The sequence below is a fragment of the Mesoplodon bidens genome, assembly GCF_964165515.1.
Source record: "Mesoplodon bidens genome assembly, chromosome: 9".
Classification (NCBI taxonomy): domain Eukaryota; kingdom Metazoa; phylum Chordata; class Mammalia; order Artiodactyla; family Ziphiidae; genus Mesoplodon; species Mesoplodon bidens.
Window position 1 is genome coordinate 51,135,786 of NC_138166.1, and position 10,188 is coordinate 51,145,973.

Below are 10,188 nucleotides of genomic sequence, written 5' to 3' on the forward strand. Positions count from 1 at the left end.
ATAAACTACTGAACCTCAAAAATATGATGGCACATAAGACAGAAAAGAACATTAAAATTTTTATTTAGTTATTTATTTTTGACTGCGTTGGGTCTTTGCTGTGTGTGGGCTTTCTCTAGTTGTAGTGAGCGGGAGCTACTCTTCCTTGCGGTGCACGGGCTTCTCATTGCAGTGGCTTCTCTTGTTGCGGAGCATGGGCTCTAGGCGTGCAGGCTTCAGTAGCTGCAGCATGCAGGCTCAGTAGTTGTAGCACGTGGGCCCTGGAGCATGCGGGTTTCAGTAGTTGCAGCATGTGGGCTCAGTAGTTGTGGTACGTGGGCTCTACGGCACACTGGCTCAGTAGTTGTGGCTCGCGGGCTCTAGAGTTCAGGCTCAGTAGTTGTGGCACACAGGCTTAGTTGCTCCGTGGCACGTGGGATCTTCCCGGACCAGGGATCGAACCCGTGTCCCCTGCATTGGCAGGCAGATTCTTAACCACTGCACCACTGGGGAAGTCCCAAACGTTAAAAATTTTAAATCCAAATCACAGAGGAAAAAAAGACTATATAGACTCTCTGTCATAAGACTAAAACACCAATGCCTATTAAAATTACTTATATTGCATTTCACCCTTTTAATCAAAAAAATATATATATTCTTCTCACCTAAAAAATAATCCCAAATTATTATCTTCTCTTTTTCTCAAACTTTACTAAAAATTGCTATTGGTTAAAATGGAAAAGTGAGAGTTCTCTTGTTAAAGGGAGTAGAAATGCTCAGACATATATTTTCATTAGAAGAGGAATTTATACAAATTAAAAATTAAATATGTTTGGCAAATGTAGATGGTTTTACATTAAAATATTCCCAATATTTTAAGTTATCTTTGAAAAGTTTCTATAACTTTCAGCCAAAACCTATTATTTCATATATAAACTCCCAGCAAATATTTGCTAATGCAGGTTTTACACATTTTCTAATACTTTGCCCTTTAGAGCATCTACTTATTTATTTGACTTTAGAAATCAACTTATACATACAGTCAACAGAGCATAAATGGTGTAGTAATTAACTCAGATCACCACCCCATGCCCATCGCAAATCCCTGCATCTCTTTCCCCTGCATCCTCTTACACACTTTCATACATTAAACTTGGTTTTTCATAAATCTGAAGAATATTTTTAGTTATAATTGGTCCCTGTCCCTATCTTCCCTGGGGAAACAATAAGGCAGTATCAACTTGAAAAAGTGAGAACCCTGAGGAATAAATACAGTCTAATCAGAGTCCACAATGAATGAGCCCTAGTAAACAAGGAATTTTCTTTACTAATTTTGTGTGTTCAGTATCAAGAAAAAGAAGGAAAGAGATTCTAGACTTTATACCCTGTTAGTTTTTCAGAGCTCTGTAACCAGAGAACCTATTCAATTAATACAATTTATAAATTCAAATCTTTATAGATTAGGATTTTGAATAGTTTAGTATAGTTCTTACTAGTGAAAATTAATAATTTGGGGGGCTTTGAGAAATGACATCTTAAAAGAAAAGAAGTAAATTTGGGGGCTTTAAGAAATGATTTCTTAAAAGGAAAAAAAAGTTAGACTTACAGAGAAACTTTTAGACCACATAAGAATCTCAGTGAATAGCAAACCACAATAAGAATCATAACTCTGATGGCAACTGAAAACAAACACCACACTGTTCATGAAACAAAAGGATGAAGGAATTTTTCATGGTACAAAAGAATCTATAGGTTTAAATAAATAACCTAGGCAAAACCACTTCTGGAACAATTCTGTTTTTAACAGCATTAAATCCACGTGCAAATCGACCACAGCTTTATGCAGTGTACCTAGATGAGCATTAAGTATCCTAAGTTATATTTTGGTGACCATGACCACAAAAACTCTAGAAGTAAAAGGGGAGTCAACATGACAAGAAAAGTATCTTACACCAGTAAAATATCTGTACAGATCTACTGTGTTCACATATGAAAATGGCAGGTCTTTTTGTTACTAAAGAAGATTAGGGTTTTTTTCCCACAGTGAAAATGGATTGGTAATAGTCAAGCAAAAAACCCAATAGGTGCCTCTGGAACCAGCTGCATGCACTTGTAAAACAACTGGCTATGGAATGAAATGACTCACTGGCCCACACAGAATTCAAATTTTAGCACTATGCTCTAATCAAACTACCAGGAACTTAGGCAAAGGAAGGAACAGTTTAAATTTTGGCATAGCCCAGAAGGCCTAAAAAAAAGATGGAAGATGATCCCATGGAGACGTGTATCTCTCTCTACCTCTCTCCATCATCTGCCTGACTGCATGTTTCTCCCTCTCTCTCTCTCTCTCAGTATATAAATATATATGTAATATAAATATAATAAGTAATAATCAGTAATATTATGTAAAAGAAGTTGGTAACAATAGAATTAAAAAATGGGCAGGGCTTCCCTGGTGGCACAGCGGTTGAGAGTCCGCCTGCCGATGCAGGGGATACGGGTTCGTGCCCTGGTCCGGGAAGATCCCACATGCCGCAGAGTGGCTGGGCCTGTGAGCCATGGCCGCTGAGCCTGCGCGTCCAGAAAAAAAAAAAAAAAAAAAAAAAAAAAATGGGCAAAGGACTTGAATAGACATTTCTCCAAAGACAGACAGACAAATGGCCAATAAGCACATGAAAAGATGTTCAACATCCTTAGTCATTAGAAAATTAAAGAGCAAAAGCAAAATGAGATACCACTTCCCACCCACTAGAATAGCAGCTATAATTTAAAAAAAATAGAGGGGCTTCCCTGCTGGCACAGTGGTTAAGAATCTGCCTGCCAATGCAGAGGACACGGGTTGGAGCCTGGGTCCGGGAAGATCCCACATGCCACAGAGCAACTAAGCCCGTGCACCACCGCTACTGAGCCTGCACTCTAGAACCCGCGAGCCACAACTACTGAGCCCACATGCCACAACTACTGAAGCCCTCGCAACTAGAGCCTGTGCTCTGCAACAAGAGAAGCCACTGCAATGAGAAGCCCGCTCACCTCAATGAGAGTAGCCCCCACCAGCTGCAACTAGAGAAAGCCCGCGCGCAGCAATTAAGACACAACACAGCCAAAAATAAAAATAAAACAAATATACTTAAAAAAAATGGAAAACAATAAGTGTTGGTGAGGATATGGAGAAATTAGAACCCTCATACACTGCTGGTGGGAATGGATACAGGCACTATGGAAAAAGTTTGGTGGTTCCTCAAAAAACATAGAATTACCTTATGATCCAGAAATTCTACTCCTAGATATAGACCCAAGGGAAATGAAAACTGGTACTCAAATACTATATACAAATCTTCAAAGCAGCACTATTCACAATAGCCATAAGGTAGGAACAACTCAAATGGCCATCAATGAATAAATAAACAAAATGTGGTATATACATACAACAAAACATTATTCAGCCATAAAAGGAAATGAAGAACTGATACCTACTATAACACTGATGAACCTTGAAAACATTATACTAAGTGAAAAAAAACAAACCAAAAAAACCAGACATTAAGGGTCAAACAGTATATGATTACATTTATATGAAATATGTAGAATATATAAACTGATAGAAACAGAAAGCAGACTGGTGGTTGCTAGAGGCTGGGGGAAGTAGGGAATGAAGAGTATCTTCTTAATGGATACAGGGCTTTACTCTGGGATGATTAAAAATGTTTCAGAACTAGATAGAAGTGGTTGTACAACGCTGAACTGTTGTGCCTCTGAATTGTTTTAAGATGGTTAATTTTTATATGACTTCCACCTCAAGTAAAAAAAAAAATCATAGATTCTTTATATCTAGCACCAGAAGAACTCAAAAAGCTCTCAATCATTACCGCATTTATTCTTCAAAAACACCTGCTAAGAGTCATGGACTGTGACAGGATTATTCCCACAGACAATAAGGCACAGACTCATGATAATTTAAATAAATGCTTGCCAAGTAAAAGTCCATAGCTGCAGTTGTAGGCGTTCAAAACTGTTAGTTGAACAAATAAGCCAGTAAATGTCTCCAAAGACCTAGTGCCCGTTCTTGTACGACAAATAGCATATAAATACACATAGATGCCATGCCCCAGATGCAAAACAACCTTTATAAGTTTATAAAGAAACTTTAAAAAATTCTGAAGCTTTCCAAATTAAACTTTTTAAAGAGATGCTAACTAATGCAATAAGATATCCAATTTCAATGGAAATTAATTGAGAAATAAATATAAATAATGTTCCTTATCATTTAATGTTTAACAATTTACCATGAGAACCTTTTTTAGCTTCCATATTAGAAGAAATTCACTTACATTTCAATAATCAGTAGCCTATAACAGATAAATATTTTACGGTCACAGTTTAGTTCTTACGACAAACTTTTTTACATATAAAAATAAGAGGTGTTTTGTTTGAAAATAATTTTTGCCCCAATCTTGCCATATTCCAGTCACTTGGGTATGTCCTATCTTTTTCACTTCCTCTTTTCCATGTGCTCATTCGACTTTCAGTTTCACTGACAGGACACCACAGACCTCCTTGCCAAATCTCTCTTCATTGGATCTTAAGGATCTTTTTTACCCAACCACTTCTCTATCCCTGTTCCTGCCATTTCTTGGAATGGCCTTAAAAACCTTTCTTCAATACATACTTCAAGAAACCTGTTCTGCCCATTCTTTCCTCCATATTCTCTCTTAAAGCTCATAATCTAAAAATCATGTTTTGCTTTGTTTTTCTTCCAACAAAGCCTAAAGGTCATGAATTAGTTTTTAAGTCACAGACAATGCACCACTGTTGCAATAAATGTTGATGGTATCAAACTCCTGTATACACTTTGAAAGCTAAGCAAGCTATGTCACATATAACAATTAAAATCTAGAAAGTTGAAAAGAAACAAGGATGGAGAGCAACTTTCTTAGTGGTGGAGCACTGTGTCTGAAATATGCAAAGAACAATTGTACACCATAACTAACTTTGTCTATCTGAGTGGAAACAGTAATTGAAAAGTCCTGTTATCAATAACCTAATATACAGCTTGCACAGAGCACCGTCCTTTTTTGCATACAATTGGCACTACTTTCCAAACTGAAAATGCTCATTAAACAAATAAAAATCATATGATTAGTATCTACTGAATGCAATAGGCAAAAATTTTAAATAATTATTCAACAAATAATGCCAATTATATAAAATGCTGAATAGTTGATTAAAAACTTTGGTTTTACTGAATTCTACTACATTAGCAGAATGTTAAAAAGTATACCTAAGGTGAATTTGCAGAAGTAATTTTATACTGAATACATAACTGTCCTCTAATTTTGTTAGCTAATATTACAATACTTTCTTTATATAATACTGTAAATAATTTTACTTGGGGAAAAAATGAAGTCATTTAAAGTGAAGTTAGAATAGTTTGGATCAACACAAGGACAGCCTACGTAGTACCGTCCCTGTCAGCACCTTGCAGGGGGGTTAGCCCAGCTCTAAAAATATTTACTTAATGCAGAAATGTCTCACATTTCCACGGGTCAGGCTTCTTACTACATCAACACTGAGGAAGTAGCTGAGGACTCAACAGCAAACGAAAAAACCAACAGGTAGCAGAAGAACTAAGCTGTCATAAAGCCCATTCACCAGGCTCCATCAATGCTTGGTTATTACAAACCACTGTATCAAGCTCAGTTACTGGGTTCTCTAGTCACAGCAAATCTAAAACAGCAAGTTAGGGGAGAAGGCAGAGGAGATGGAGCAAGCCAAGATAAGCATGTTCGTGGCAATGAGAACTGACAGAGAAAAAGGATAAGAACTACAAAGTCAGAAAGGATATCTATAAATGTCTAATATAGAATCCCAACTATATAATGCAAGAAGCACTGGAATAAGAATTATAGTTCCAGGACTACACTAATGTCAGTGCCCTTGGGAAACCTAGTTATTCTGTGCCTCTTTTCCTTTTTCTGTAAAATGATCATAAAATATAACATGTTATTCAACATACTATATTTGATAAGCTTTTACTGTTTTTAAAAATGGCATTTAAACATTTTTACTGGTCATAAAAGAAATACATTGCAGAGAATTTAGAAAATACTAAAAGTGTAAAGAAAATTAAAATTGCCTATAACCCACCACCCAGAGATAACCATCATTTATATCTCGGTGCATTTTTTTTTCAGGTGTCTTCATATATAAATATGTACATACATTTTTTTCAGTAACATTTTTATTAATCTGGCATTATTTGTGGGCATTTTCCCCAATGAGAAAGTTTCTATAGAATTATTTTAATGGCTATATATATCAAAATTTATTCTCCTATCGCTGCAGATTTTGCTTGGTATAACACATTTTATAAAGTATACTATACTGTATACACGACAGGTCATTTAAAAAAAATGATCAGTTATAGATATATAGAAAGGAAGTTTTCCAATGAACAGCTTACCAAACACCAAGTAAAATATTTACAAGTTGTGGTTTGTAAAACTAGACTATCAAATACAATATTTAAGTCCAATGAACAAACAAGACATTTAGAGAACCAAGTATCTGAATAAGTTTTAGAAATGATGATTTTAAGAGATTTCTAATGCCAGCAATAAGATACTTCCAATTAAGAGAATTGTGGAATACTGTTATTAAATTACAACATGCTAGTAAAGTAGCACCCATTAACAACTCATAGTCATTCTGCTCATTCATTCACTAAGCAAATATTTACTGAGTACTTACTACCTGATAGATATGCTAGACTGCCTTAATATCAGTATCAAGAGCCTTCTTTGTAAAACAGTCTTAAAAATGAGGTAGCAACATTTAACACATTTTACCAAATGAAAAAATTCGCCCAATATCCTACTATACCATCTCTCTCATTCTACTTATTACCCAGTGTCTGTCCGTCCCACTAAACTTTGAGCAACATGAAAACAGAGACTATCAGCACCTCTGTTATCTCCGGCTCTTGGTATAAAACAGGAGTTCGATACAGGTTTGCTGAACGACCTTACACTTACAATCCAAAGTTTTTAAGTCCTAATCTAAAAGCACACATTTATACAAATGAAGTAATGTCTACACTATTTTTGATGATGCTGTTTTCACTCTATTTTCCGTGTTCCTATCAGTCTTCATAACCTTAACGGCTGAATAATATTCCATCACATTAATATAGTTTAGAAAACGATTCTCCTAATATTGTCTTTGAAGTTTGTTCCAGTGTTTTTATATTGTGTCGCCAATGCTCCAGCAAATATATCTTGCCTTACATGTCTCACAGATTTATTTCTGACTGGAAAAGTTGGGATCTATTATAGAAGATAATCTTCTACAATAAAAGTGAATGTTAAAAGAAGATTTTTATCCCATAGGCAGAATTTTGAAAAACAAAAAACACACATACACACAAAGAAACTAGAATTATTATTATTTTTTTCTTCTTTTTTTTTTTTTTTTGCGGTACACGGGCCTCTCACTGTTGTGGCCTCTCCCGCTGCGGAGCACAGGCTCCGGACGCACAGGCTCAGCGGCCATGGCTCACCGGCCTAGCCGCTCCGCGGCATGTGGGATCTTCCCGGACCGGGGCACGAACCCGTGTCCCCTGCATCAGCAGGCGGACTCTCAACCACTGCGCCACCAGGGAAGCCCTAGAATTATTTTTTGCCAAATCAAAGCAATTTAAATAAATCCTGTATTATGAACTGTGCTGTCCAAAGTAAACTACGTTTTTTGGACTGTTCACATATACTTAGGAAAGATACTTCTGGAGGCAGACAGTAAAAATTCTCAGGTAACAAACAGACAAACAAAATGTCTAATTAGAACAGAACTTCGATGTTTTTGGAAGGAGGTGCACACTGTACCTCCACTTTCTTGGATTCACAGATCACACTCAGACCCTCAGACTGCAGAAATGTTAGCAACTTTGGGCTTCTAAAGATGCCTCGATTCCCTTCTCCTTCGATGTATAGATCCTAAAATAATAATCTACCCGATAACATACAAGCACTCACGCTTTGACCTTAGGTAATATGAAGCTAGTTCATATGTTTATATTCATTTAAGAAACTTGTGCTAAGCATCTACCACTGTATCTCTGCAGTACGGCCCTTCAGTGATTACTGAAATCACAGACCCAGTCTCGTTTATTTGTTTATTTGGAGGAAGGAGAAGGTGAGGAAGAGAGAAGAAACAGTTAACTATATTATAATTTAATTGAGGTGCAACTATGGTTACTAACAGTGATCTCTAATAAGACAAAATATAGTCTAAAAACGGTAATTTCATTATAGGGAGGAAGGGAGCCTTTGAGGCCAGACAGAAAATATGCTCAAACATGTAATTTTTAAAAGAAATATTCTATTTAATTTATATTTTGTCTATGTTAAATTTTTCATGAAACCCAGTGAATAATACCTTTTGCATTGTTTGCTTTACAGGTTTTTTCATACACATTGGGACTCAACAAGATATATAAAACAATTCAATTATTTAAAGCAGGAATTCTATAGGTGTTGCTTAGAATATGGAACCTTGCGTCCCCAGGAGTTCCATTCACACACTGCATTAACATTCCACACAATACAAAGCGCATGCCATGACAAAGACCTCCAAACACAAACATACAAAGCCATGCTTCTAAAAACGGCCCTAAAGTGAAGTTCACAGCTGGCACTTGTGGCACACTCAAGCCACGGCTGAGGCAGCTGTCACAGGCCAATCACACACCCAAGAGTGCCAGCGTGCCACCTAAGAAAGCCAAGCTGATGATGAGCGTACAAATCCCCTACCGAATAAAGAAAGGCCCCAAATCCCCACCCTGAAAAGCACAATGCCTGCACAACCCAGAGAACTCCCTAAAAAAGCGAAACGTTGGAGATTTAAAAGCAATAAATATCAGCTTATGGCAGTACAGTAAAAGAGGGATTTTTAATATTTGGGCATTCACGAGAAAGGAGCCACAGCACCCAATCATCACGGAAGTATCCGCTAGGTAGTTTATCACCAGGCTTTTTCAGTTGGAAAAGGGAGAGAAGGCGAGGGGGAAACGCATACCCTGCAGCACCTCCCTCCCCAGGCGGCGCACCAGGGCTGCTAAGATCTCCGCTTCCCAGGCCCCCTCCCAACCCTTCCCAGCCACCACCTCCCAGCGCAGGCCAGGCGGCCTCCAGCTCTCTTACCTTGGCTTTGCCAGCCTCCAGCTTCTTCTGTCTCTCTTCGTCCTCCATAGCTTCTGCAGGGAAGGCTGGGGGAAGACGGAACGGAAAGGTCGGTTCACACGGGGGTGCGACCGTAAGCTCCGCGGCCCGGGGAGCAGGGCTGGGCCAGGCGCTCCCCCCCGCCCGAGTGGAACTAGTCTCGGCGCTCACTGGCTGACCGTCTTCGGCCACACGGGTAGCGTCGTCACCGCCGCCGCCATCTTCGTCTCCACGTAAACACACGGCGGGACGGGAGGAAGGGGGACGTTGTCCGCGCAGCCGCCGCGGGCCCGGCCGCTCGGGGCAGGTGCGCCCGCGGTCCCGCCCGGTCCCGCCCGGTCCCGCCCCGCCCCGCCCCGCCCTCGCCAACCATGCGCGCCGCCGCGGGGGCTGCCCCAACCCGGCCTCCGACGTCGGCGCCCACAGGCGAGAATCCGGCGGGAGAGAGCCCCCTTCCCCGGGGACTAACGCCACTCCCCAGGTGGCGGCCTGGCTGAGGAGGTGGGAGAGAGGGGGTGCGCCAGTGGCGCCGGTCGGACCCCCACCACCGTACAAGGGACTCTGGTCGCTTTTAAAACATGGAGATGTTTAAAATTTCAAGGGAAAAAAGAAAACACACGTCCCTAAAGGTGAAATCGGTGAACGCTGAAAAACCCCAAAGGAAAAGATGGGGGGCGGGGAGGGGACCTACCGGACGACTGCTCAACCCGGAGGATTGGGAGAGCAGCCAGTAGCCCTCACTCCTTCCTTAGCAGAAGGCCCCTCCCTTTTCCTCCCACGGGGCTGCCCAGTCTCCGGTTCATCTTCAAGGCCCACCTCACGCGCCGTCCGGGATACCTTTTCTGATCTCTTTGTTACCTCCAGCCTAACTTAATCCTCTCCCACCCCTCCTTAGAGCTTCCCCTTAGCTATGGTGTTCTGAAAGGAGCCTAGGCTTTGGAACCCGGGTTGAAGACGAAGCCAATATAGACATTCTAGCTTAAATGATCTTGAACAA

The 10,188-nt window shown here is 39.9% G+C and overlaps 1 protein-coding gene across 6 annotated transcripts in view; it reads right to left on the minus strand.

The window, feature by feature from the left end:
- The window catches only part of AKAP9 (A-kinase anchoring protein 9), a 153,217-nt gene extending 143,727 nt beyond the window's left edge, over positions 1-9,490 (minus strand). For all 6 annotated transcript variants that reach the window (XM_081243401.1, XM_081243399.1, XM_081243398.1 and 3 more), the window contains exon 1: positions 9,174-9,490. In XM_081243401.1, the coding sequence (XP_081099527.1) occupies positions 9,174-9,221 (48 nt within the window). In that variant the 5' untranslated portion in view covers positions 9,222-9,490. The remainder of the gene's footprint in view (positions 1-9,173) is intronic.
- Positions 9,491-10,188: the final 698 nt, after the last annotated feature.